Genomic DNA, 27,565 nt, shown 5'->3' with positions numbered 1-27,565 from the left:
GCAACAACCAAATCCTTTTTGTTTTACTTTTTTTTTTTTTTTTTGTTTTTTTATTGATTCTAGTAGGTGAATGTTATAATACACGATTTCGATTAATTCTTCTTGTCCTTCATAAAGTTCATGGCCTTGATAGATTCTCTGCTTTGCTTTCTATGATATTGACGGTTGACAGGTTTGGTTGTCTTTTGCTTTTGTTTCTTTTCATCTAGTAAATCCCACAACCATTCTGGATATTCACTGTCGTCCAATGCAACTGGATCTTGCTTGTCTTTTAAGTATTGAATGCCTTTCAAGACGGTACCCTTTGGTGCTGAAGAGGGTTTTTTTTGTGTGGTGGCTGTGCTGGATGATGTAGATGCGGATGTGGTGGATTCTAACGGTTCATTGCCATGTTAATTGACTAGGGTCCCCACATGCTTGGGGATCTTTTTCGTTTCCTTACCTGATGCAGCATTACGGATGATAGCACAAGAGTGGAGATAGCTTGCACGTGGTAAGCTATGTTGGAGAAGAGGTCTGGAAGAACGTACAAGTGTGCTCAACATTTCAAATATACAAAGGAGAGAGAAGAAGAAGGGTGTAAAAAAAACTCAAATGTCGGGGTAAGGGATTTTCTTCTACTCCTTGGTCCATCAAACCCACTACTACCCCCTTCAAAACACTGACTCCCGGTCACAAACATGTCAAAGGCAAAATGTCAAATGTTCTCTCTCTCTCTCTCTCTCTTTATTCAAGCAAACGCTTAACAAGTCGTTCCAATTTCTCAGTCTTCATGATATCGTAATGATCTCCCGTCAACGTCATATCGAGTGCTGTATTTTCATGCTGCAACGTCTTCAAATGCTGATCCATCACATGAGCTTGATCGTTATCAATCAATGAATCTTCAGGACTATGAGCAATGATGATGGGTTTCTGCTTGTTGAGTGCATCTGATGATTTGCTGATAGGCGATGCTTCATAAAATGTGGTTTGATCTGAACCAAATGCTTGCTCAATAAAGTCGAGATAGGAAGGGAAGGTCTTGACCAAGAGCGGTATATCATAAATGCCAGAGACACCAATGATACCAGCAATGTACTGATGATAGGGTAGTTTGGTATCCAACAGCAACATCATGGCGATATGAGCGCCTGCTGAATGACCCACCAAATAAATCTGCTTGGGATCGTATTGCTCGGTAGGATGATTGTACAGATACTCTACTGCCTTGCCTACATCGATGATATGATCAGGATGTTGAATTGTAGGTTGCTTGCCGTTTTCTTTTAAGCTTAATCTATGTTGCATAGGTTGAGTTATCTCTACACCCCTCCACCCATGTCCATAACACGGTTTTACCTGTAATTCACTGAGGCACATGCATATCCCAATTCACTGAAACCAGTACAGAGCTGCTTATAATCCGCCTTGTCTTCTGTTCGCCAAGCACCACCATGAATGAATACAATCAGGGGAGAGCTCTTGCTTGCTTGAGCGGGAAGATACAGGTCAATGGATCTCGCATCCTCGCCTTTGATAGGGCCGTAACAATGTGTAAACGTTTGAGTGCTCATCTATTTTCTCTTGTGAGAAAAAAAGAAAAAGAAAAAGGTGTACAGAGAATCTCGAGATTGTGCAGGCACAAATGCAAGCGGACATCATAGTCTGCAGCGATGATCTATGATTGATTTTTCAAGCAATAAGGGCGTCAAATTGGCATTTGTAACGGTATGTTGATTGATGCTACTGCATTTATGGTTGCAACGCATACAGCGCAGCCCCTAGCACTCTACAAGGTATATTTGATGCCTCACATGCCTGGACATGAACAACCAATCCACCAAAAAATCAATTCTATTGAACATCTCGCCACAGTCTCGATACATCTGACCATATCTACTGGAAACCACCACAAACTAGCTTATAGAAATGCACATGTTTTATTCAAACTTTGATCTTTTTGCTTGTAGCTTCCTGCTCCTCCTGATTTTTACGCTTCAGCTGTTGCTGTTTCTGTTGGTTCTTCTGCTTGGGAGGAGGTCCTGTGGTCTTCAATGTCTTGATTGTCGCATCTGATCTGTAAACGACCACAGGCTGTTGTTGTAAAGCATTTGTCAACCACGGTGCATCGATGCAAGGTATTTCTTGAGCACTCAAACGTAACGATTCCTCTTTATTCTCCATGATCTTGACAACGGACAGTCAGTATCAGCAACTTCCTTCCCCTCCTCGCAATAACTCACCTCTGCAAGTACAACACATGCCCTCTTGATGCCTAATGCTTGGCTCATCTTGGACTCGGCCTCTGCTGGCATGGGTACAATCTTGATTTGGGCTAATGCAGCCATGTATAATAAATGCTGGCATAACTGCAATGGCTTGATCTCTCGTTTACAGATATAAATGACAGGTGTCTTATCCACAGGTTGTGTGCTTGTTTGCTTCTTTTCAATGTAGGCTTCCATGAATCGAGTAACTTGATTTATGCCGACATGGACACGATCATGTAAGTCTGGCTTGGGTATCGCTGTGGATGCTGATTTTTTGTCCTTTTTCTTTATGGATTTGCATTCTTTCCTATAGCTGCCTAGTGGCGTTAAAGTCCTTGTGTCAAATTAGTACAGATGAATGCAAGCGACATTTGATTATTCCTCTCTCTCTCTCTCTCTCTCTCTTACTTTACAAGCTGTGTCAAGATGGTCTGACCCAAATCAGTATGAACATTGGGCCATTTCAAGATGAATGGCGACGCTACTACGTTCTTGTAAACGGTCTTTTTGTTTTGCACAGCTGTAACATGGCGCACGTTTTTGACATTGGTGTATACTTTTGCTTCAGACATTGGGTGGTGGCAGTGAAAGAAACAAAGAGTAAAATTTTGATGAGTTTCTCGTGACAAGTTTTTATTGTGGTTGTTTGCAAGTTGAACTACTACTGTAGTGGTGTATTTGATATAAGAAAGATGAAGGTAAAAAGAGTGTGTATATATGTGTATAAATGTATTAAATTAAATTAAAATGAATATAAAGGTTTTTTTTTTTGTTTATAAAATGGTACAAAGTCTCTTATGAAGACGTCTCATATTTCCAGCAACAGCAGCCTTTGTTGCTGCTTCAATCACCTCATCCACATTGATCTTTTGCATTGCACTGCATTCGTAGTACTTTGCACCGATTTCTCGAGCCAGTTGCTCCCCCTACATATGCGTTAATGTACCTGCTCAGCACAATGAAATTCTTTCTCTGTCTCTATTTTTACCTCTTCTTCTGTAATCAGTCTTTGTCCAACTAATCCCAATCGTCGAATCTCTTCCTGATTTTGTCTGAAATCCAGTTTTGTGCCAACCAATAATTTAGGTACATTTTCACAAAAATGGGTTACTTCTGGGAGCCATCTGTCTTGCACATTTGTAAATGATGTACGTAAATTAATGGCAAAGCAAATCAAGACCACATCGGTTTCTGGATATGATAAAGGTCTTAATCGGTCATAATCCTCTTGTCCTGCTGTATCCCATAATGCCAGTTCTACAATCTTTCCAGTGTCTAACGGTACATTGGCAATGTAATTTTCAAATACAGTAGGCACATATCTCTGTAGTATAGAAACATCAGCCTGGGTGTTGGGGACGAATGGTCATTTGCTCTCTCTCACACACACACGTACCTGAGGAAATGCCTTTTTCTGATATACAACGAGTAGACTTGTCTTTCCACATCCACCATCACCAACAACGACCAACTTTTTACGGGCAACCTAGAATCCAAAATGTATTCAATGTCGATCCTTTAGGTGGAGAGATGTGCCAAGGCTCAACTACTTACACCTCGAGTCATGATTTTCTGTATGTATTTTTATAAAATGAGAGAGAAAGAGAAGAGAGAAAGACGGAAACCCCAAATTTATGAACCCAACGCACTCTTATATTTCAAAAAAGAAATGTATATATTTGGAAAAAGAATAACAACCAAAAAAGTAATTTGATTGTATATAAAGGCAAGTATCACATACAACACTCCATTTTTATTGATTCTCCTCTGTCGATTGCTCTCGTTCTTACCGTGTGTGTATCCTGCCTCTGCTCCCTCAACCTCCTCCCTTTTCTTTTTGTGTGTATATATATATATATGTGTTGTCTCGACTCATTTTTTGTTACTAAATCAAAGAAATGGTGACAAAAAAAAAAAAAAAACTCCTCTTGAATACATGAAATTCAAGGTACAGGTTTATTATTGTAGAGTAGAGGATACAGCAGTGCTTTCATCATGAGCAGCAGCGGCAGATGATAAGCTTTGACCTGCTAGAAGAGGTGCTAAACTACTTAGATCAATTGATCTCTCTTGCGCAAGTGGTGCAATGTCTTGAAGGGCGGCAACGATTTCACGTGTAGGCGGTTCTTGTAAATAGAACAGGGAATTAATATGTCTGCAATATATAAAACTGACACCTAGAACTTACTTGATTCACACAAGATGGACAATATGCCAACCACCAACGTTTCGCCACCGGGGGGGAATTCGCGCACCAGTTGAAGCAAATCCTGAGAGCGCATACCGATCGCTCTTACCATGTTTACCATTTGCGATCGAATGTAACTTTGCACAGATTCGGATGCTTCGATGTATACCGAGAACAATCTAAAATCAGAGATCAATATGATGTCATGCCCATACAGCATTTTTGTATATACGCACTCTTTTAATAAGCTTGGCCTCTTGGTGCAGAGCACAAAATAAAGTTCTGCATGTCGAACAACATCCTTTTCTGTCCATGCAGTTGCCTCTTGCTTCTTCTCCTCTTGGTCCGTTTCCTCTTCCTCGGGTGCTTCTTCTGTAACAGCATCAGTCGGGCTCTTTTCACCAGTCAATACATGCAATGCCTCTATTGAAAATGTTTCTACTCTATGATTGATGTCTGCTTGATTGGCATTCCACTTCTTGACAGCGACAATGCTTGTTCTTCTCATTTTGTCATTCTCGTTGGTACACAAATCCAGCAAGACTTGCAGCGCCATAAATCGAACAGTCGGTCTATTGGTGATCAGACTACGTAATGTGGATACACAAGGCACAAATCGTTCAGGCACACTGTCTAAGTTTTGTTTGACCAAATCGATGGTCTTGTCGTCCAATTCAGGTGCTTCCAAGAGTACCTTGGTCAGGATGCGGTCTTTGGCATCCAGAGTAGGAATAGCTCTTTCTAATAGTTTATGAAACCAGTAAAAGTAGTTTGGTATATAGCCAGCATCGAGTCGTTGGTTGCGTTTGTCCAGCAGATATTCTTCATGCAACCATTCTAGCGCCAGATCATGTCTCGATGCAAATTCCTCGATGATGAAATCTAATAATAACTCTCGTAAATCGACTTCCGTGTCTTCCATAATAACCATCTTTTTGTCGTCCTGCTCCTCGGTTGCTTCTGTCATATCTGTGTCATGTTCTCGTTTAAATTCAGTAGGCATGTAATGCATATTGGTGCCTCGTGTGATGAGCTTGGCTACCAATAGTAACCAAATATTCTGGCTCTGCGATGATGTTGACAATGTGCTACTGCTGCTGGTGGTGGTGGCGGTGGCAGTAGTGGCGGGTACGGCGGATGAGGATGGAGTAGATGCGGGTGCTGTACTGGTTGTGGTGTCGTTGGAGATGGCCTTTCGTGTCGTGTCGCTGAACGCAGTGTTGGATTGGAACGACTTCTCGGCTTGGAGAATGCGTTGAACCGACATCTTTAGCATGGCCTTCTTATCGCTATCACTCAAATGGGTCTCCTTTGCCAACTCGTACGGCTGCATCCTCAGGGCTTGACTAGCGCGCTCTTCCACGCTCGCTAATACTTGTACCTTGGGCTTGTCTTCTTGCACATGCTCCTGTGCTGCTGCAACAGCAAGAGGTTGAGGTACAGCAGACACAGCTTCATCCATGTCCTCATCTGAATCCAGCTTATTCTCCAGCTTGACTTGCTTTGCTGCCTCTTGCTCCTCCTTGATCTTTTGCTCCTCCGTCTTGAATCGAGGGTTGGTATTGTACTGAGGCTGATGAGGTGGTGGTGGATAAGGGGGCGTTGTAGAGCGCACAAAGCCTGGTCTTGTCACTGCCAATCTCACTCCCTCTGCAGGTAACAAGGCGACTCTCTCTGACATGACCTCGATAGGCACCGCCTGTAACACTTGCATACACAAGTTCACAATGCCATGCAGCGGGATCTGTGTGATATCGTAATTGACAAGCATGTTGGGTGATGGAGGTGGCAACACATATTCTGTAGATGTTCTGGCTCGCTTCTCTCTTTCAGCGTCATGTTGCTGCTGCTGAGCTGCTCTCTTTTGACGTCTCGATTCTTCCGCTCGTTGATGTCGCTGGAATATAGCCACGTTGCCTCCAATCGATCCAAATGCAGAAATCAGTTCGGAGCGCTGTGATGACAGTGCCTCTGTCTTGATCATGGATATAAATGCTAATTTCAGCGCTTTCTCGACGTTGCGTATCATGACGGGAGAATCGTCCTTGTTGGATCTCGACTTTTTCCATGCTGTGAATGCGCTGACAACGGGTTTTACATGCTGAGGTCTCTTTTTCACAATCACGGTCAAGCAACTGATGGTAGCTGTCAATATAGATCTATGCAAGCATTCAGTTAGCGTCTTCTTCATCATCCCCGTCTTCATGTCCCTGCCATACTCTGTATCCGACTTTAAGAAGCCTATAATCGTATTGAATACGTCTGCTGCTTCTTTTTCCAATTCTTGTGCATTTAATAGTCGATGGTCGACTCGCAACTAATTCAAAAGAGTGAGACAAACTACGAGACGCCTCCCTTGTAGATACTTACCTGGGATGACTTGGACAGTAGCAGAACAATCACTTGTAGACATTTGATGGCAGTAATGCAAACACCTGTATTAGCATGCTGAACCAACTTGGTCTCTACCAATGTCATTAATGATCGGGTGAGTTCCCATAGACGGGTTTCTGCTTCGTTCTGGCAACTGAATACATTGTGAATATGATGAAAATCATGCTACGTTTTACGCTTGTTGCTTACACAGTTCTATATAGCGTTGGCAAGATGGTTGAAAAGGCTCTGATCGAGTCCTTGATAATCTTGAGCTCTTCCTTGTACTGATCCGTGCCATCGTCTTGTTGTTCCAGCCCATATGCCACAAGTTGAGTGATGGATTCCAGAAAGCCTTTTGTTGCATAAGATTGGGCGTTTTCTGGATTGAATTGCACTTCCTCGTCAAATGAACGTAGTTGTGTCAGTTGTTGCTCTCGTTCCATGATCAACGCGTATATGAATTGCTGCACTAAAAGTAACAAAAGACAGATAAAAGTGTCTACAGGTAAAAATTTCTCTTTTGTATATATCTCTGCACGGACATTCAAAACAGGATGAGGTTGTTAGGTTGCTGTTGATGTGCTAGAGTTCAGCTCAGTGGATTATGCAGGGCCAGAAGCTGCTAGAGTAAAAGTACTCGATATTTCGCATGACAGTGCTGTAAAAAAGCAGAAATCAATCAAATAAATAGATATAATGTGAGTGCATCCACCCTCATATTCAGTCAAAATCTTCCATACATGGCTAAATGCCCTACTTGCTGGTAATTGTCCAAGATATTGTTCAATTAGCTCGCCATCAAGCTACTGGATTTGTGCAAATTTACGATAATGTACCAGTGTATTTGTTGTTTGAAATAGTGTACAAATAAAGAGTAGCTACTATGAAAATCAACCAAACCACCTAGTTATCCTCAATGCTCAGTAGAATTTGGTCAAATTGAATAGCATTCTGCTAAGTCTCTCGAGCATCTAAAGCCTTGCTGATTGATATGAACTTACATCCTGGCTAAAGTTGACACTTCCAATGGCGATATTGCTGTTTTTGATTATTTCGCCTTCTTCTGTTCTGGCCTTTCTGCAAGAAGTTTAGCCTTTGTGGGCTATATGATATAGAGCTGCGCGTTAGTTTGTATAACCATCTATTGTATGCTTGGCTACTAATTACAGTCAATTTTTCCCAGTCTTTTGTATTCAGTACAGACAGCTCCTTGAGGTCATAGAGGCTTATACTGATGAATTCTGGAGCAGTAGGTGGTCTCACAAAGACGTTCTCAAATAATGCCGAGTTTGTCCAGCGTATCATGAAAGAGCAACTCCTTCATCCTTCACTATATTGAGTAAACTGGCTACGGAAATAAAGCTGGCCATGCGTAAATACTACAGGACTTGCATAAGATTTACAGCGTCTTTTTGAGAGATTGTCATTGCAAAAGACACCTTTAAAGGGAAACGATCTCAACAAAAGCAAAAAAAAAGCATTAGAGCTAAGTGATTCTTCTTCAGAGTTCATGATTCTCATTTAGTTAGCATCCTAATCATCATTATCATCACCAGAAAGGCATGTTGGTCAGCTAGCAGCAGCGCCGCACGCTAAAATTAATTGAATCTCAGTTTATCTTTTTTGTTCAAGATTGGACAAATTCTGTCTTTATTCGACTCCTTTAATTTATTTTGCGAAGTTCGACTATATAAACTGTGAAAATCACCCTGTGCTTCCTAATACATTCTTGAAGTACTTTTCAAGGCGCTTCCAATAGTGCTAACTGTAATAAATACTTTGACTGAACTTATTGAGCAATTTGGTAAAATTTGAAATGAGGTTTTTAGCGAAAATAGCCATATTTTACATATGAAAGCCTCATAAAAGTAATTTCGCAAGTTGCTTTGGATCGAGAGAAACATTTTGAATTAATATATATACCATAGTAAAAGTCTTCGTTTTCAAGATGAAAAACGTGATCGTTTGATTTTCGATGAAAACCATGAGGGGTGGTACCTCATGCTTTTTGGTCGATTTTTGGCCATGTTTTTTAGGTCTTCAAAATGTTGAGCAACGGTGTCAGGAAGTTACTACTACTCGAGTACAATTGTTTGGCGTTACTCCGGTGGCTCAGAAAGACCTACATGTCGAGATATGAAGGCTTGAAAGCTGCCAAATTTGGCTGTATTTCATACATTCGTTTGCTTGCATTTTTATATACAAAGATTGCTGGCTAGATTTACTCTGTACTTTAGGTTACATTTTTAAATCCCATTGAGAACAGTGACTTTACTACTGTGAGCGAGGGGAACACTATTTAATTTTCATTTGTACATCAAACAGCAGAAGAAAACGTCAATTTGCACACTGGTCACTTGAAAACACTTGGAAGAACATTGCCCCACGTATAATGCTCATATTGCTTGAGATTTATCCATACAAACGTATTCATATCCACTGGCAAGCTGTAACTGTTCATGTGGCGTTTTTCTAACTATAGCAGGGCCTGGTGTGCTGGGTGCTCTCATTATATGGTTCAGTGTCTGGTTTATCGCATAACCTTTGCACAAATGCCCTAAATTTTCAGCCAAGATGGCTGTTTTCTAGCCATTGACAAGAGATACCGAGATCCACTCTATAATGGAGGGGTATCATGACATTGAAAAGTGACAATACAGTATGTCAATTCCTGGTTTGATAACGGCTCCAATAATTCAATTTCATTCATCTCAATTTTTCGACAAGACTTTTACTATGTTTTGTCTTGCATTAAAAGCATATGTCAGTGACTGTTCAAGCACTACGATTGCAACATTATCGCTAGCACTATACTTCTTGTCCTAAATCATAAAAATGGAATATACTATGCTTCAAGTGAGACGATTGAAGTGGACCATTATGATATAGACTTCCATGCCGTTGCGTTCTAGTAATATATAATCCTGGATCCGTGCAATGTTATAATTATTTGAAATTCAAGCAAATGTATATTTATCCTTCACCTTGCTCACATAGCACCTTTCAATATTGACCCTGTAAGAAGACCAGATCAGATTAGATCAAACTGCAAGGCTTCTGTATATATTTAAAACCAATGATAGCATGATTCTATGTGATAGCATCATGAATGAGGTAACGACACGTTTCATCTTATAGGAGAGAATGTCTGCGCCCTTGTGAAGGTAGTTTCATTTTCACATTTTTCTCCTTCTGTCCATTCTCAGAGATTGTACTACAAGCAAAAAGCATATAAAAGGGCCCTTTGATCCTATGGATCCCTCTTTCTTCACAATGGCAATTGTATATCAAGTTGTACTTAACAATGCACCATTACTAGAGACTGTGCCTGATGAAATCATCATCCCTATCCTTTCACAATCCTCAATTCATATCAAGGCATTAAGGACATGTATGTTGGTATTCCCCAAAGTACATCGAATCAGTCTCTATATTTTAGAGTATTATTGATTGCCTGCCACCCAATCGTACCTGACGAAAGATCAAGAAGGCAAGAGTAAAGTGACCGTTCGATTCTGATTTAACCATTTCTGCCCAGTATCTCTGACCACATTATATACATCTTATCAACCCATGGCAAGACGCTATTATACAGACAAAGTCTATCCAGTCGTCCACTCAATGTCAGTGGGCGACGCTAGCTGTGATATTCAATCTTCATCTGTATCAATCACATTATTCACATCAGGTATCTTGATTGGCAGCTTCTCGTCCTCCTCATCATCATCAACATCCGTTGCTAAGCAACCATGCTAAAGAAACACGCCTTCTGATTTAGCTTCCGTGTATTACCATGGTAATGCAAAAAAAAGCTTTCTGCACAGAAAGAAGGCTCTCATATTCTTCAAGCATCTTCACAGTTAGCCGATCAGGAATCATCATGAATACACGTAAACCTGAATACTATATGCCACCCATCAGCATCTCTATTGGATTCAAGCATCTGATAAAATTGACGACGAGAAGGTATGCACGATCTATCATAGTCGAAGATGAGATTGTATTGGCATATTATACAAGCTGAGCACTTTACATTTTAAGCAGTAAATATTGAGTGTTCTGCTTTTACACAAAATAGTAGGTCAAAAGACTAATACTGTAGACTACTCTTTAACATATTTATTGAAATAATACATAATATGGTGCATTACGGGAGCAAGTACCTTTTTTGTCGAATAGCCTGGCTATTCAGCGTCTTGAGTCTTGAGCTTATTAACGCTTTAAACATCTCGACATAATCCGTGTCCTTGATTACTTCATTTTTCAATATCAACAGCGCTATCTCAACTGCCAACTTCTTTCCTTTGGCTAATGTCGACCCCCTTACTCTTTCAACACTGCCAGATATGGCATTTTCATCCATATTACTCAACTCCTTTCCATTGAAAAGTATAGATTTTAACTTTTGCTTGTCCTCTTGATTCGATACTTTCCAATTCAACAATAGCGACCCAATGGCTACAATGCTGTCAATTCCATCTAATGCATGCAAGCTTAAAGCACATGCGGTGCTGAAACCGTTGTCGTAGAATCTTTGCGATTTCAAATGCCAATCGAATCCACTTGCTCTCTTTGTGAAATTTCTTAGCAATCGGGATTGTCTGACTACTGGTGTGGAGGCGAGAGGAACGCAAACTCTCCAATAATCATTGAGAGCTAAACGATTGCCAAGAGAGGCACCGAGAAAAGCATCAAAATCATGATCGTTATAGTTACCACAAAGGCAAGCAGTAACCAAAAACTCAAAGTTTTTGAAGTAGATTTTGGCTTCGAGCCATTGATTCTGATACTCCCTCTTGTGTTCTACTACGAACTTGGGTTTTGAGGGGTGTTCAATCGTGATCGTGTTGTTTGCGCAATCATCTATTTCTTTTCTGCCTCTCAGGTAGGCTTCGACCTGTGTGATGAATGCCCACGAGCCATTACTAGACATAGCGATGCTTTCTACGAAACGACCGCCGACGAGCGCCACGAACGCATCTGCCTCTGCTTTTGATTTGGGTGTCTCAGCGATGTTCAGTATTTCCTCAGCATCGGCAAATTCATGTTTTTGCAAGATATTTTTGAGAGCAGTGGGAATGATACTTTTTGAATGAGTACCAATTGCACCAAACGTGCTCTTAATGTCTTGTATCTTGCCCCTAAGTTCAGCAACATCTTCTCTTACCGGAGAGGGGGTCCTCATTCTTCGTCTAGCTTCTTCTTCTACTTCTTCGTTATCTTCGTCTTCATCTATGCTAAATCTTCTCTTCAATACGCTTACCGATGGCCGCCACATAAATATTTAGAATGAAGCCTGTCTGGATGTTTGGCATTACCTTCTTAGATTGACTCTATTCTTGCATGAATGAGAGATGGCCTCTTTAAAGTAGCTACGGTCGCCTTGTTGCACATACACTACTAATTTATGATACTGTCTTTTCATAGGTAAACACTGTAAAAGTCGTTTAGCGATGCCGGCTCTCAATGTGATCTTTTCACAAGAGAAAGCTACACTTTCAAGTTGATAGAATCTACCAAGATATTGACGTAGATTACTGTAGTACTCAAAGGTGTCATTGATCAACACATGAACATGTCTTGTATTTGCCAGCATAAAGGAAGCGTTGACGAGCTGGGTGGTCTCTACGTCCCAAGTACTATCAAGTGGAATGTGACGAATGTGCTCCCACATTGATTTGCTTGTGCTTGCTAGTGTATATGTGTCCTTGCGATTGAGATTAGGAACAATGACTTCCCAAATATCAGGAGGGAAAATGCTGTAAGGCTGTTTCGAATTGGTATCCATGTCAACGTCAAGAGATATGTAGCAGAAGAAAAGGACAATGTTCATGTATGCAAACAAACTCTTATTTTACTGATAACATCTCAAGCCTCGACATATTTTTCTCTGTATAATTTCGTGTTTTGTGTTAATCCCTTTACACTTGATCCATTGTGGTGTTACCATCCAATTAACTAGCTATCAGCGATTGGCCAATATACTGTTTCAAACTATGTTTTCTGCCCTCCTTAAAACCTTAAAACCTTAAAACACACCCCAATATGTAAATAAACTACTCACGGGCAATTGTCTAACCTGCAAAAGAGTTATAATCGATAGACGGTATACATGCTATTCAATAGAGAGAACATTGCACATTTTGCAGTTGATCTCATGTCATTTATTAAATCAAATAGTAGTTTGTGCAGGAAATCAGTATATGTAAAATTAAGGAGTAATCTTTCTATCTGAAACAAATACTATTGCACTTTCCTTTGTTATCAAAGCCAACTGTCTTTGATATTAACAGGATTAACCACGAGAAGGTGAAAGTGCTTGTAATCCCAAAAAATGGAGGTGGTTACAGACAATAGCCCCCCAGCTAAACCCTCATCTACCAAGTAGGAAACTTTAGCCGTTTCGTAAGTGACGTTCTTACTAAGAGCGTTCTAGTACCATAAAACAGAAGAGCATATCTCCATATCCTCAAAGTGCCTCCCGACAATACCCAATAGCCACATAAATCATCGCGAGGACACATTCCTCTGGAGCCGTGATAAGGATGATGAAAGACAAGCTCGACCATTTTCCTCGTTGTTGAAAGAAAGAGAAAAGGAGAAAATGAAACTTTACGAAATTTATAACCTGACACCCCCCCCCCCAGAGAGATATGCGTCGTGCTACCATTTTAAGTGTTTCAAGTGTTTCGAATCAAAGAAACCCATGTTATGTAGGATTGAAATGATAGTAATGAAATCTGCCTGGAGCCTCATATTGTCTTCTATAAAATTCAGTCTGAAATTACTTGTACGATTCAGCATGAAGACAGATCAAACAATGCCAACATTTCATCACGCCTTTCATGCTAGTTGGTTTATTTAGTCAATGGCACTTTAAATTACTTACAGAAAATATATCCAGCCAGATATTGTAATGATGTTTTCGCACAAAAAAAAGTACCCTTGGAACGTTGGCTGATGGCAGTTTTTACAGTTACGCTTCATAATAGCGTTATTTCTCTATAAAAAGACTTTATATTCAACACTCGTATCAAATAGATACGTTTATTGAGATAAATGCGACTTACAGATTTTCCAAGATACATGCTCGTCCTTTTGATCCAATGCTCTTCATGACAGTAACAATGAGTCAAAAGCTACAGTGCTATCAATGCTATCGGAAGCATGCATGCTTAATGCACAAGTAGTGCTATAGCCATTGTCGTATAGAAGAAGGCGTGGATGAGGGTTGATTCTGTTGTACCTGCTGTCTTTCTTCATTCATGAGGTCCATGGCAAAACGGTAATCAGAATGCTTCTCAGCAGAAGTAATCAGGGCATATTGATTGTACTTGTCGCAAAGATATGTTTCACCTAGTTGTTCCTGAGTATTGTATCTGGAGTATAACCCGCCTTGTGCCTTGTTGCTGCTACGGTAAAGCCACCTTATAGGTCAATGTTACCAAATGTTAAATAGATGCGATAGAACTTTGGAGGCACAAATCAATATTTTTTATACAGTATTTACGTTATCTAAGACTTCTGGTTCTCTACATCCTCCATCCGAGTCGCATTTTCTGGCGGCAGAACTGTGATACTATTCGCGGACGCTGTTCTTGAGATGGTGACACAGAGCTGGCCATGCTTAAACACAGGACGTTTATATCTACAGCAACTTTTTTGAGATACTGTCATTACAAAAGACACCTCAATGATGTAGAGCTTCCTAAAAAAAAAGTACTTGGACTAAACAATTCTCCTTTCAATTCCATGATTCCCGTTTAATCAGCATCGCAATCATCATTGTCATCAACAGAAAGGCATTTAGGTCAGCCAGCAGCAATGCCGCCGCCGCCGCCAAAATCGATTCAAACTCAGTTTATCTTTTTCTGTTCAAGATTGGATAGATCATGTCTTTTTTCGACGTCTTTAATCTATTCTGTGACATTCGACTATAAGAAATGTGGTTTTCAGACTACGCTTCCTAATACATCCTTGAAGTGCTTTTCAGGGTGTTTTTAATGATGCTGATTGTTACAGGTGTTTCAAATGAACTTATTGAGCAATTTGGTAAAATTTGAAATGAGGTTTTTAGCGAAAATAGCCATATTTTACATATGAAAGCCTCATAAAAGTAATTTCAGAAGTTGCTTTGGATTAAGAGAAACATTTTGATTTGATATATGCCATAGTAAAAGTCTTTATTTTCAAGGTGAAAAATGCGATCGTTTGATTTTCGGTGAAAACCATGAGGGATACCTCATGCTTTTTGGTCGATTTTTGGCCATGTTTTTTAGGTCTTCCAAAAGTTGAGCAAAAATGTCAGGAAGTTGCTGCTACTCGAGTACAATTGTTTGGTGCCATTCCGGGGGGGCTCAGAGAGGTCTACATGTCAAGTAATGAAGGCTTGAAAGCTGCCAAATTTGGCTGTGTTTCATACATTTGCTTGTCAATAAGCGCGTTCTTGTTCTGATACAAAGACGTAAAGACATTGTATACATTGATCTAGGTTTAGAGCATGCTACTACACCCAACTATTTAGCCAGAAATACTAAGTTGAATGGCACTGTTGTCTCGCTGTATCATAGCACAATAATACAGCCTATTAGTGAGGCGATGACGACTGTAAGACAAGTTGGACATTTTAGACGCAATAGATAGTCTGCATCTAGTAAAATCTAGACCGCGAAATTAACTGAAATATATAGGTGGTCCATAGATGGATGGCTCAAGTCACTAGCTGGTCCGTATCCCATTCAAGTTACAATGTCTAAGTAAGCCGAGTTCACAGAATAGAAAATGCACAGGGCAACATCCGTGGCTCAATCCAGTTATGACGGCTTCAAAAAAGACAGTTTGATTACAAAATCATTCAATAAAGAAGGGAAGATGAGAGAGTACATGTAATGACATGCTAAAAATCTGTATTGGGAGCACATGCAGTATTTTCTTGACTTTGATGAAAACAAGGATGAAGAAAAGGATACAGATGAGTATACAGAAGTTGAAAGGAGGTAATGCGCCACATTTTGATGAATACAATTGTTGTTTCCAGGAGATTAAGAGGAACAGCATGTACATTATGCGCACGAAATCTCATGACGGGTCATTTATTCAACATGACCGGGCATTGGCCAAAATGGATATTTTGCTGGTTGATCAAGGTGTTGACGCAAAACTTACAAGGGCCAAGAACACCGCTGCAGAGAAACGTACGAGACAAGACAACGAGGCTGAGTGAATTGAATAGCGAATATAGACTGCACAAGCTTGCCAATAAATGCATTTGAAATACATAAAAATCTGCAGATGTTATCGGTTGCTGAGACAGGGCAAAGTGAAACAAGGAATGTTGATCTGCTACTACCTTCGACCCCTGAATTTTCAAAACTTGCTGTTAAGCACTCCTCCCCTACCAACTGCCGAGTATAAAACAGTATACAACTTGTTCGTATATGGAAAGAGTTATGTATCGTTTTAAAAGCTTATTTTAATTTAAATGTCTAATGGATCAATTAAATGATTTTCCTTTTCATAAAATTTAATAAAATGCTAGGTGCAATTTGGCAATGTGTCACATGTAAAATAGAAAAAAAAAAAGAGAGAGAGCGAGAGAGAAAAGCTAACATATTCATAAAGGGCACAATATAGCAGCGCCAATGGCCACACGAAAACATCTCATAGGGCGAGACCCACTCACATTGGATTCCACAAATAGAGGTTCAAATGTGCAATCCGTTTGTGTTCGTCATACATGACGATGTGTAAAGGAATTATGAATTGATCATGATAAAAAAATATAAATTTGAGACAAGATGTATATACAACATATCAAGATGTTACATTGGGATGACATAAACTGAGCACAATGATTTGCTTCTGATGCATCTATGAAATACTCACTCCTTTTTTCATGCAGATTCCGATAAAGTCATTTTATATATTTACTTTGTGATCAGTGCTTTGCATCTCTTGTTGTGTGTATTCAGCACGCGCGCACATTGTAACAGTTCTTTTTTTTTTTTTCTGGGACATTTTAATTAAACGGCTCATCATTCCCCTGATGAATAGAACCATGACGACGAATGTAGACCTATTTCATTAAATGTTGATACCTAATGTCGGAGCGGTGCCAAATGGGTACATGTGCAAAAAGGTGTTTTGCATCAAGCTGAAGTCATGGTCTTCTTTTAAGGCAAGTAACAAGCAAACAGACAGCAAAAGAAGCCTTCCTGGAAAGAAAGAGCAGTTAATGAATCAACAGTTACACACATTTATCAAATCATAAATTATTTAGTTCTGTTTCCATGGTGACACCGAGGTACTCCGCCAAAAGACAGATTTATTACAGTAGTAATCATCCCTTTTTACTCTTTCTCTCTTCTCTCTTCAACTTTACTTTCCTTTTCCTCCCTCCCTCACACACACACACACACACATATACACACACTCACCTTTTTTTTTCTCCCATATCAAAAAGGCATCTTTCGTCTCTTTCATTACTCTCCTTTTTTAAAGATAGCATTCAACATTTGATATATAAATCTCAGCAATACACACTACTATGACCAACATGATTGTCTACGCCATTCATAATTTTGAAGCAGAGAACGAAGACGAAATTAATTTTCTAATTGGAGAGCCTATTACTGTATTAGAGAAAGATGAAAAGTATCTAGATGGATGGTGGCAGGTGAGTAGAATGAAAAACTTGTATTTTTTTTTCATTATGGTTGTATGGAAAAGGAGCTTATAAACAAAAAAAAAAAAATTATAAAACCAGGGACGAAATATCAATGGCGAGACAGGTCTCTTTCCTATGAACTACACTTCTCCCGAGAAACCCATCCTTCAACAACAATCCACTGACACTGAGCATTTTGAAGCTGAAGCTCCTCCACAACATCCAACCATGACATCGCCACTACCACTACCCCAATTAGCAGCCAACAGTTACATACCCAGTCCACATTTATCCTCTCGTTCATCTGGATCCACTATTGAAGACGAAATCGACGACGCATTATCTCAATTACAGAATGCGACGATGACGGCCACTGTAGCTACACCAGATACCATGGTACATGATGTTCGTAAAGGCAGTTCCCAAAAAGTGGAGAGTTGGGATGTAGATCAAGTGGCAGACTGGCTCAAATCTGTTGGATTAGATTCTGTGTCTAGAAATTTTATTGGTAAGCCAGATTCACGTTGGCCATATTAATATAAAACCTGACATATGTCCATTCAGATCAAGAAATTTCAGGTGATATCTTATTGGATCTAAACATCGACGCTCTAAAAGAACTTGGAATCACGACATTTGGAAAACGCTACAAGATTATGCAGGCCATTACTTGTTTGAAAGAGGAATCTTCTGTGGAGGTAATGAAGCGTTATTCTCCTCGTTTTTCTGTCAATATAAAACAAAATTAACCCCTAACTTTCGCTCTTATAGATTAATAAACCCACTCCTAATACATCCGTCTCAACAAGTGCTATTTCCAGACCAACAAGCAGAAAATCCATCACTAGTCTCAAACGATCCAATTCACAAAATGACTCTTCATCAGACATCTTGTATCAGTATCCAAGAAAAGCACCTTTGCCACCAGGTGGAAATTCATCTTCAAAATCGTCTGATTTGATGCGACCCATATCACCTCAAAGTCTGTCTTCGTCAGGCGTCAGCCGATCAAACACATTCAATACAGTGTCATCTGGAGGAACATTGAAGAGTAGGGAAATGAGTCCTGATCCAAAGGGATTTCGAAGCCCTAGACGAGTGCTTTCGCAAAAGAGTCAACAAACATTTGATAGCATAGATAAAGAGCTTTCTCAATCGCAGATATCTGCACACACTACCCCAATTCATGCAGCATCATCCATCCACAACACCAGCAGCATCCATAACCCCAAAAACGACTGGATGTCAATGAGCGATGTTGCTAGTACGCATTCTTCTGCAGCCAACAACAACAACAACAACAACAACAACAACACCCATGCTGCCATGAACGTGCATCCCTTAAACACACCCACAGCCTCTTTGTCGTCGTCAAGACAGCCAATGTAAGTTGCAGAGCACTTTGAAAGTGAGGAGTCACTATCCAGAGCTAAACAAACAAATGTTGTCCATTAGGCAAATCTCAAATGCACACAAATTATCAGTGTCGTCATTTGAGGACACTTCTAATTTGGCAAATCGACAATCCACAACAGAAGCGTTCCAAGCGCCTGAACATGAAGGGTGGTTACATAAGCAAAGTGATAAATACAAGACCTGGAATAAGCGTTGGTTTGTACTCAAAGGATCCAATTTGTTTTATTTCAAGAGCCCCAAGGTAACAAACAAGATACATGCGATGCTGCTGACATGGGTTATATAACGCATATTACTAGGATGTGCGTATGAAGGGCATCATCAATTTACGAGGCTACAAGATTATTGTGGACGAGACAATTCATGCTGGAAAATACTGCTTCAAGGCTCAACATGACAGAGAAAGAACATTCTTCTTTTACACAGACACGGAAGAGTCAATGCGAGTGTGGCTAAAGATGCTCATGAAGACGACCATTGCACGCGATTTCAGAGGTTAGTTTTGTCCTTTTTGTCATACGCTCAGGAGTTATTAAATGTTAATATCTCTCTTGTGTAGCACCCGTCATGTCCTCCAATCACATTGCCACTGTATCTCTGGACGTAGCTCGTCGTATGAGACCAAGACCTCCTTCAGTCATCATGTACAAGAATCAAAAGCAGCTGAAAATCAACAATGATCCTAAAATGTCCATGTTGGAGGAAGAAGAGGAGTCTAATGTTGCAGCTGTGGATCAACACGCATCCACTTCACCCGTCCCACAATATAGACAGACCCGTGAATCTGGTATCACCATGTATCAGCAGCAGGGCGAGGGAGATGAAGTGGAGGAAGAGGTTCCCCAGCTACCGAGCCACTATCCTACACAACAACAGCAGCAAATGCACCGCCAAATGATGCTTAACGATGAAGAAGAAGACTTGATTGATCCTCAGCATCGCAGTCTGCCACTGAGCAGTTCGCTGAGCGTGACATCCAGTATCTCCAACTCAAACAGCGGTGATGAATGGTCTAGCGAGCAATACATCAATTGGATCAATGCCTATCTTCCTGCTGGTAAAAAGGCCATTGATCTTACAAGCGCTTTCCGCAATGGCGATACCTTGATTCAGCTTTTGGAAGCCATCAGTCAGAAAGAAGTGCGTAGACCTCCTGTCCAAAAGGGCGGATCCATGAGTGTGATGATGCTTGATAACATTGTTGCAGCATTCAAGTTTATGGGAAGAGAAGGCGTTGAAGTTGATGGTCGTTACACTATCAAGGGTAAGTAGAATGCAGCACGTGGGTGCCATTCGGTATACTGAGCTGTTCTTGCGTAGATGTCTTTGGCGGCAATGAGGAAAAGATCATTACCATGTTGGAAGCCATCAAAACGTGGGCAGATCATACGTATCCCATGAATACAGCAGCAATCAAAAATGACATGATGACCCCTCCTCCTCCTCCTGCCAAAAAATCAGATACATCCGTCTTGATTGGCAAAGACAGTGGATGGAGAGGCTCTGCCATGATGGATAACCGCCATACATTTTCAGACGATGGATTCTAGCCGCACACAACCCTACAAAATTACAAACATTCTCTATGCCACCATCACTATCACCACCACAACCATTCCTTTAAAATACTATTATTATTATTATTATTTTTTACAACTACTATTATTTCTTACTGTTATATCTTACTTTTTTTTTTTTTATATATATACACACATCGCCTGTCCTCCTTCCACCTTCCTTTTTATTTATTCGCCCGTTAGAATCTCACTGCCCCCCTTACAGCACACACATACTCACACTCACTCAAAATAAACCCAATTTGTTGAAAATGAGCAATCGTCCGTGACATGGATGCTGTTTGATAATGCGCTTCTTTAATAGTGTCATCTCGATAGACAGTATCAAGTTCCAAAATGCACTCTAATCCAAACGTATGGCAATAAGAGCAAGTTGCGGGATGACACTGCTGCTCATTTGATTGATGGAAATACAATAAATCTAAAGGGAGTATGAAGGGGATGAAATGACTTGTGGAAAAAACGTGCGTACCACCGTCGTCGCTTCAAAATCGAATGCCAAACACAACAGCATTCTTTTTTTTCATTCCTTTTCTCTCTCTCTCTCTCTCTCTCTTTCATACATTTGTATAAAACTCCAAGAGAAATGAACGCATTCTCAAACTTAAACCTCCAAATCCCTGACATGTGGGAAGTCAGGGTATGTGTACCATCTGGATTGATGATAGCATTGTGCGCTAACATAGTCTCTCTTTCTCTTTCTCTATCTCTCTCTCTCGTCTCTCATTTGACCACATATAACAGGATGTCATTAACAAAGTGTAAGTAGGTTGCTGGCTACTTATTACCACCGAGCCTAATGTCTTATTACCACCGAGCCTAATGTCTTATTTCGTAGTAAAAATGTCGTCTTGAATTACACAGAAATGGAAGCCAAGGTGCACGATGCAACAAACAACGAGGCTTGGGGAGCATCCAGCACAGTGATGCAGGAAATTGCACAAGCTACTTTCAACTAGTACGTACATGATGAAAATCCCTTTTTGAATTGCATATCTCACATTCACCCCCACTAGTCAATATTTCAATGAAATTATGCCCACCATTTACAAGCGTTTCACAGAAAAGGAAGCTAAACAGTGGAGACAAATTTACAAGGTACAGCTTTCCTGTGTCTGTGTATCACCCTGTTGCTCAACATTCACCATGTAGTCCCTTGTCCTGTTGGAGTATCTCGTAAAAAACGGTTCTGAAAGAGTAGTCGACGATGCTAGATCTCATGTTTCCATGATCAAGATGATGAAGAACTTTCACTATGTCGATGAAAAAGGCAAAGATCAAGGCCTGAATGGTAAGTCGCTTATGGATGAACTCTATATGAAACAAGCGGCCCTTCCTCATTGTCGTTTATTCCAGTTCGTAATCGTGCAAAGGAGTTGGCTGAGTTGCTTGGTGATGTTGATTTGATCAAGGCGGAACGCAAAAAGGCCAAGAAGAATCGCAACAAATACACTGGTGTAGGATCAGAGGGAGGCATGATGTTTGCTTCTGGAGGAGGAGGGTTCAGCAGTGGTGGCCTTGGCAGTGGCAGCAGCAGCAGCATGGGCGGTGGATCTCGTTATGAGGGATTCGGAAGTGACTCTAATTATTCATCCGGGGGAGGCGGTGCAAGAGGATTTGGCAGTGATGACTACAATAGCTCAAGCTACGGAAATGGAGGATATGGCAATAGCAGTGATTTCTTTGACGATGAGAGACCTGGTCGATATGATGACGATGATTCGCCATCTATCTCTAGTCAGCGTCGTGGCAGTAAGAAATCTGATAGCTTCTCTTCTTCTGGTCCTCGCAGAGCCTCCAATGCCAAATCCACATCCTCCACATCCAAGCCCAAGACTGCCAAAGAGATGAACTTGTTTGATTTTGATGAGCCTGCTGCTACAGCAACATCCTCTACCAAGAAAGCCAATGACGATGATTGGGGAGATTTTGCTGAGGGAGATGGTAAATATGAAGATGTGATGGCATTCGCTAGTAAATTCTAACCCTTTTGGAAACTAGACGATTTTGATGATTTCCAAAGTGCACCTACCAACACACAACATCAACACACAGCATCAGCACCACCTCCCAACCCTGCTCACACAGCAACTGCAGCAGCACCTAAAAAGTCAAACGACATTTTTGATCTTCTTGGAGACGATAATACATTTACTTCATCTTCCACATCATCTCCTGTTCCTCAACAACAACAGACACAGCCACACAACTTGATGCTATCTCAAAGCATTTCGTTCGATACACTGGTCGCTGGGAACAGCTCTTCTGCTGCATCTTCGCCTGCAATTCAACCCATGCATGCTGCTGTCATGGGTGGAAGTGGTCGCCAAACACCTGTCATGCAACAACAACAACAACAACAACAACAACAACAACAACAACAACAAAAGCAACCTTCCACTGATAATACCCCCATTGGCGGCATTTGGTCTCAAGCTTCTATTTCACTTGGCTTGGATTCTTTGGGTAGTAAACAAGCACCAGCTAAACCTGCTCAAGGTCCTTCGATGAATGCATTGAAGAACAATAGTGTGAATGCAGGTTGGAATAACTGGGCTTCTGCAAACACGTCTCAGCCTCAACAACAGCAACAATCCAGCGGTAAACAATCGTCTGCATTCGATGACTTATTGTTTTAAGTTTATTTGTTTGAATAAAGTTGAGGGGTTTTATTTATGTGTGCAATGTGTTATGAGGTCAGAAGGAAGCGATGAGGACAGCTACTGTGAAGTGATGATTATGGATAGAGTCATTCTGGGATAGATGCTATATACAGTATATAAAGAGATTGTGTAGATGCAATAACTAAATGTGCTTTGATACTCAAATATGCTCTGAGTGGTATAAATCCTTCAAGAGTGCAATCTCCATCCCTCTTTTCCAATGGCCAAGGCTTTCAATGGGTCTCTCACTGCCAGGTTTTAGTTCTACGAGGAGTGCACCGAGATCAAGTTTCAAGGTCTCTAGAGATTTGCATACGATGACTATGCTTGGCCATCTAGCAATAGATTTTGAGTATTCATCGTTGGATATTGCCTTGACCACAGCGGAATCACCAGGTGTCAAAGCGTAATAGTGTTTTTGGTTGCTGGATAAGCTAGTTATCTTCAAAGAGACCATCTGGTGTTGCTTGATGCTGATATTGCTAATAATCTTGTCAAGCGCTTCATTCAGTTTTTTATCTTCATGTTCAACATCCCCGAAATTATCATCTCTCTCCCAAATCCAATACTCAGAATTGATGGATAACGTGCTGAAATCAGTGTGTGGCATATCAATACGATAACATTGAGGGCGAGCAGGGTTGAGGATGCAACTGCTCAGAGTCAGGCTCTTCAGTTTGGGAGTGATTCTGCTCAAGACGGTCAGCACTTTCTGGTCAATGACTGCACCGCAAATCTTCAGCGTTTCCACTTGTGAAAGTGAGGTATTGACAGAGAAAGACGGATAAGGAATGTGGGCGCAGGTAAAGTTGACACTCTTCACTTCTGATATGATCTTGACCATTCTCTTGAATGATTTGCTTTGCTGATTAGCTAACCCGCTTTCAACAAAGGTAATGTCATCATCTATATAATCCACTTGAAAGTTTTGAGAAGTTCCTACGATTTTGATGATCTTGCTGAATACTGCTGGAAACTCTGTGTCAGATATGTTTATCATATAATGCGTAGTCTTGTTGTCTCCAGTCTTGTGCGCAGTTAGATATACGATTCCTCTTTCTGAACAATATGGCGAGCATGAGCGCAAGATGACTATATTATTCTTGTTCTTCAACGTTGAAAGCACCTGCTCAACTGCTTCCATGTCGCCCAAATACCAGTGACGTAAACTAATATAGCCAACACCTTTGACAGCATCCAATATACGACCAATGGTGCCATGACCATCCGTGAAAGCACCTGATATAGCTACACTTGGTATGTTGGGGTACTTGTACACAAGATATTCAATCAAATGAGGGTGGTGGTTTTCGCCAACATCGACAAATCGCAGGGTAGGTGATTGCTGCACGTTACTTATCATCCATTGCTTCAAGTCATCTTTGCTAATCCAGTGTGTTTCACCAAGTCCTATATCGAAATCAATCAGCTCCAGGCGCTGACATTTTCTGAGAACTTGCTCCAACTCTGGTAAGACGTGTCTATCAGAATATGTCAAGACGAGTTTTTTCAAGCTATTGAATTGCTCAAGATGGTCGACAACTGTTTGATAAATGGCCGTGTGAGGCGTATGCAGCGATAATCGTAGCTCTTGCAATGATGTCCTGAAGTAAAGCTGAGCATTCATATAACTGTCGCCGCCATTTGTAATCCCTTCATAAGTTATCAATGATTCCAGCTTGCTGCATTGCTCTCCTGATTCGCTGACAGCTTTCAACAAGATGGCTAAAGCAGCCTTGTCGAAATAACCTTCAAGTGAGACGATGTTGGGGTTCATAACCAATTTGAACAAATCTTCCTGGATTGATAGTTGCACCTTCTTCAAGCTACCCAAGTACAAGGAACGGATGTAATAGCGCAATGCAGGATTCTCTTGTAGACGATTGCAAAGTTTGACGATGCTTTCTGTACCATAGACTGACAAAGATTTGCTAAACATGGCTCGTTCTGCTAACGGATCCCAAGTCTTACAGACTAAGCGGCATTTGGCTACTGTCTTTATAGAGTGCGTATGCTTGAATACAATCGACCAAAGTTCTGGCGGCATACTGCTCCAAGACACTGTCATTGTAAAATCTTCTTGAATATGTGTTAATAGGTGGTCTATTTTAGAAAGAAACAAGGAGGAACAATGTCCATTTTGCTGCATTTTACTGAAATTGCCGCTGCTTTTGGTTGGTTACATTCACCAGTGTCAAAACAGATATATTGGGCACTTTAAAAAGCTTAATAGCTATTTCAACACAGTTCAGCAAGCTATAGTCGAGCCACATAACATTGATCTCGTTGAGATTTCTCTTTGGTTACATAAAAACCACCCGCTTCCATTTTTTACTATTATCGATGTTGATTGAACACCGTCCTTACTCTCGCCATAGATGCCATCTAAAGCTCCATTGACGCTCCTACTATTTCTGAACCTAACATGCTTTCATCTATTGCTCGCCACGAAAAGGGTATGACGTGTTCGTCCTCAGTGCTTAGGATATAGATCATATTTGAGAGACGAAGGTATTATTATACGTTGAATAATAATACAGGAGAAGATTGAGAACGAGCAGAGATGCGTAGTAGATTGAGATCTCTTTATTCAAGCAGTACAAAGGAGCATGAATGGTGCCGTCAAAAGGCTAATCTATATCCTGGCTCCTAAAATGTGGTAGCCCATGGCCTTTCGTCCTCGAAAGTAGGTTTCAATTCTGACAAATGTTCTTCCGTCAAATTTATTAGAAAGAACATTCTCTCCTGGATCGCCTCTGTTGTTTGTTCGTGACTGGTGGTCTATGAGCTCTTACGCAGCACATCCTCGTCAACTGGTTTAAAGCTTATACAATTATACCGCATTCAAGAACTAGATCCTATTCATTGTCAAATAACTAAAAATACCTTTGGGATTTACATTAGTTTTAATCCTCATTCAATCTTGGAACAACATGATAAATACATTCAGTTCAAATTGCCTATATTTCGTTATTCTAAACAGTACCCATTTGGTAACCCATTTATTATTACAAAGACAAAATCATGATCAATGGCAGATCAACAGAAAATCAACTAGCTATAACCCTTCGTTGTTTCAACCTCTGAGCCAATCAGATTGCTTGAAAACTCCGCTGACCTAAGAAAAATTTTGCGAGGGTTTCCCCCTGTTTTGATGTGAGGCAAAATTTTAAGCTCAGCTATATATAGCAATATAGCTGTTACTGTCATCAAATTTCCCTCAGGTGCTAGAGCATGCCTTACTTACATCACCTAGCTTTAGATTCTGGCGTTGAGACCCTCAATCATCACTGAAGTAAGTAGTGGTAACCAAGTGGAGGCAGCCTATCCATCTCCTAGTCTCGGATAAAGTCTTGTTGAGCTTCAGCGATAGGCACATCCACCACAACGTAAAAAAAGATATGCTTCAAAGAAACATAAAAACAATAAAAGAAAGAAGAAAAGAACATACTACTATAAGAGTATAGTAGTACGTAAGCAAAAAAGGAACACTCACACAAAAAAGTGAGTCAAAAGAAAAGCATAACAACAAATATAACATAAAAATGCTCCAAACAACTCATTGTTGTTGCAACAAAAATGCTTACATGAGCAAAGTGCATGGTAATAGTCGGATGTAAAGCAACAGAAACACATACAATTGCAAGAGCATTAGCAGTATTATAAGTATGCAATACAACATAATGACTAATGTTGTTTCATGTGATGAAGCCACAGAGGCAACACAAACAACAACCCACGGCCATATAACATAGTAGTATTACAGCAGCAATACAGATATATAGCAGCACATCATGCTTGTTGTTCGTACATACGAAGCAACAACATTGTAAGCATCCGTTGAGCTGATCGTATCACAGCCAACAAAAGAAAAAGAAAGCGTAACAAAGAAAACATCATGAATGCATTATCATGAGAAAGGAAGTAATAACAAAAACGTCCAGAGAAGCTTTATGTCATTACGACCAGAAGAAAAACAATACTTACCACTTACCACAGCCACGGATAGACCTGAGAATACGAAGCCACCGGAGATATACCAGAGAACGAGCATACACCACAAATAGTAGACCAAAGGAGACCAGACTAGCGGCAGCAATACCATCAGCAACACCATCAGCAACACCAGCAGCAACACCAGCAGCAACACCAGAAGCAACACCAAAAGCAACACCAGAAGCAACACCAAAAGCAACACCAGAAGCAATACCAGAAGCAATACCATCAGTAACAGCAGCATAGAAAACCAAAGAACGGGCGACACCAGAGACCAGACAAAGATTAAAGAAGCAACTGCCAGAGATAGAAATCAAAGAAGCAATCACCAGACAGGGTAAACCAAAGAAGCAGGCAGTAGAAATAGCAGAGAAGCAACGGCAGCAGCACTCACGTCAAAAAGGCAAAAAAGTTATCAAAAACTAATAAAC

At 40.5% G+C, this 27,565-nt stretch overlaps 10 protein-coding genes across 10 annotated transcripts; 2 read left to right on the top strand and 8 right to left on the bottom strand.

Moving 5' to 3' along the window:
* Window positions 1–92: 92 nt before the first annotated feature.
* Window positions 93–545, bottom strand: ATC70_003968 (uncharacterized protein; the record flags this gene model as incomplete). Its single annotated transcript, XM_064823323.1, has 2 exons — window positions 93–373; window positions 443–545. The coding sequence occupies 2 exons, from the start codon at window positions 543–545 to the stop codon at window positions 93–95; spliced, it is 384 nt and encodes a 127-aa protein (XP_064678635.1).
* A 181-nt stretch (window positions 546–726) lies between these two features.
* On the bottom strand, window positions 727–1,290 carry ATC70_003967 (uncharacterized protein; the record flags this gene model as incomplete). The annotated part of the gene is made up of 1 exon (XM_064823322.1): window positions 727–1,290. One exon carries the CDS (start codon window positions 1,288–1,290, stop codon window positions 727–729), a length of 564 nt encoding a protein of 187 aa, XP_064678634.1.
* A 47-nt stretch (window positions 1,291–1,337) lies between these two features.
* ATC70_003966 (uncharacterized protein) lies at window positions 1,338–1,556 on the bottom strand (the record flags this gene model as incomplete). The annotated part of the gene is made up of 1 exon (XM_064823321.1): window positions 1,338–1,556. One exon carries the CDS (start codon window positions 1,554–1,556, stop codon window positions 1,338–1,340), a length of 219 nt encoding a protein of 72 aa, XP_064678633.1.
* Window positions 1,557–1,926: 370 nt separating this feature from the next.
* On the bottom strand, window positions 1,927–2,824 carry ATC70_003965 (uncharacterized protein; the record flags this gene model as incomplete). Its single annotated transcript, XM_064823320.1, has 3 exons — window positions 1,927–2,169; window positions 2,226–2,586; window positions 2,661–2,824. 3 exons carry the CDS (start codon window positions 2,822–2,824, stop codon window positions 1,927–1,929), a joined length of 768 nt encoding a protein of 255 aa, XP_064678632.1.
* A 201-nt stretch (window positions 2,825–3,025) lies between these two features.
* EXO1_3 (Rad2 nuclease) lies at window positions 3,026–3,818 on the bottom strand (the record flags this gene model as incomplete). Its single annotated transcript, XM_064823319.1, has 4 exons — window positions 3,026–3,178; window positions 3,241–3,576; window positions 3,649–3,738; window positions 3,807–3,818. The coding sequence occupies 4 exons, from the start codon at window positions 3,816–3,818 to the stop codon at window positions 3,026–3,028; spliced, it is 591 nt and encodes a 196-aa protein (XP_064678631.1).
* Window positions 3,819–4,211: 393 nt separating this feature from the next.
* Window positions 4,212–7,259, bottom strand: ATC70_003963 (uncharacterized protein; the record flags this gene model as incomplete). Its single annotated transcript, XM_064823318.1, has 6 exons — window positions 4,212–4,378; window positions 4,441–4,619; window positions 4,677–6,599; window positions 6,660–6,757; window positions 6,811–6,967; window positions 7,024–7,259. The coding sequence occupies 6 exons, from the start codon at window positions 7,257–7,259 to the stop codon at window positions 4,212–4,214; spliced, it is 2,760 nt and encodes a 919-aa protein (XP_064678630.1).
* A 3,704-nt stretch (window positions 7,260–10,963) lies between these two features.
* On the bottom strand, window positions 10,964–12,604 carry ATC70_003962 (uncharacterized protein; the record flags this gene model as incomplete). The annotated part of the gene is made up of 2 exons (XM_064823317.1): window positions 10,964–12,053; window positions 12,135–12,604. The coding sequence occupies 2 exons, from the start codon at window positions 12,602–12,604 to the stop codon at window positions 10,964–10,966; spliced, it is 1,560 nt and encodes a 519-aa protein (XP_064678629.1).
* Window positions 12,605–17,362: 4,758 nt separating this feature from the next.
* ATC70_003961 (uncharacterized protein) lies at window positions 17,363–20,448 on the top strand (the record flags this gene model as incomplete). The annotated part of the gene is made up of 8 exons (XM_064823316.1): window positions 17,363–17,491; window positions 17,582–17,990; window positions 18,047–18,180; window positions 18,254–18,867; window positions 18,938–19,139; window positions 19,198–19,393; window positions 19,458–20,162; window positions 20,219–20,448. 8 exons carry the CDS (start codon window positions 17,363–17,365, stop codon window positions 20,446–20,448), a joined length of 2,619 nt encoding a protein of 872 aa, XP_064678628.1.
* Window positions 20,449–21,061: 613 nt separating this feature from the next.
* ATC70_003960 (uncharacterized protein) lies at window positions 21,062–23,114 on the top strand (the record flags this gene model as incomplete). Its single annotated transcript, XM_064823315.1, has 7 exons — window positions 21,062–21,115; window positions 21,220–21,236; window positions 21,314–21,433; window positions 21,492–21,573; window positions 21,628–21,766; window positions 21,832–22,419; window positions 22,477–23,114. 7 exons carry the CDS (start codon window positions 21,062–21,064, stop codon window positions 23,112–23,114), a joined length of 1,638 nt encoding a protein of 545 aa, XP_064678627.1.
* A 184-nt stretch (window positions 23,115–23,298) lies between these two features.
* ATC70_003959 (uncharacterized protein) lies at window positions 23,299–25,206 on the bottom strand (the record flags this gene model as incomplete). The annotated part of the gene is made up of 1 exon (XM_064823314.1): window positions 23,299–25,206. The coding sequence occupies one exon, from the start codon at window positions 25,204–25,206 to the stop codon at window positions 23,299–23,301; it is 1,908 nt and encodes a 635-aa protein (XP_064678626.1).
* Window positions 25,207–27,565: the final 2,359 nt, after the last annotated feature.

Source organism: Mucor velutinosus, assembly GCF_035048745.1.
Source record: "Mucor velutinosus strain NIH1002 chromosome Unknown tig00000268, whole genome shotgun sequence".
NCBI classification, from domain to species: Eukaryota; Fungi; Mucoromycota; class Mucoromycetes; order Mucorales; family Mucoraceae; genus Mucor; species Mucor velutinosus.
The sequence above is the reverse complement of the archived record's forward strand: the minus strand, read 5'-3'. Positions and strand labels throughout refer to the sequence as shown.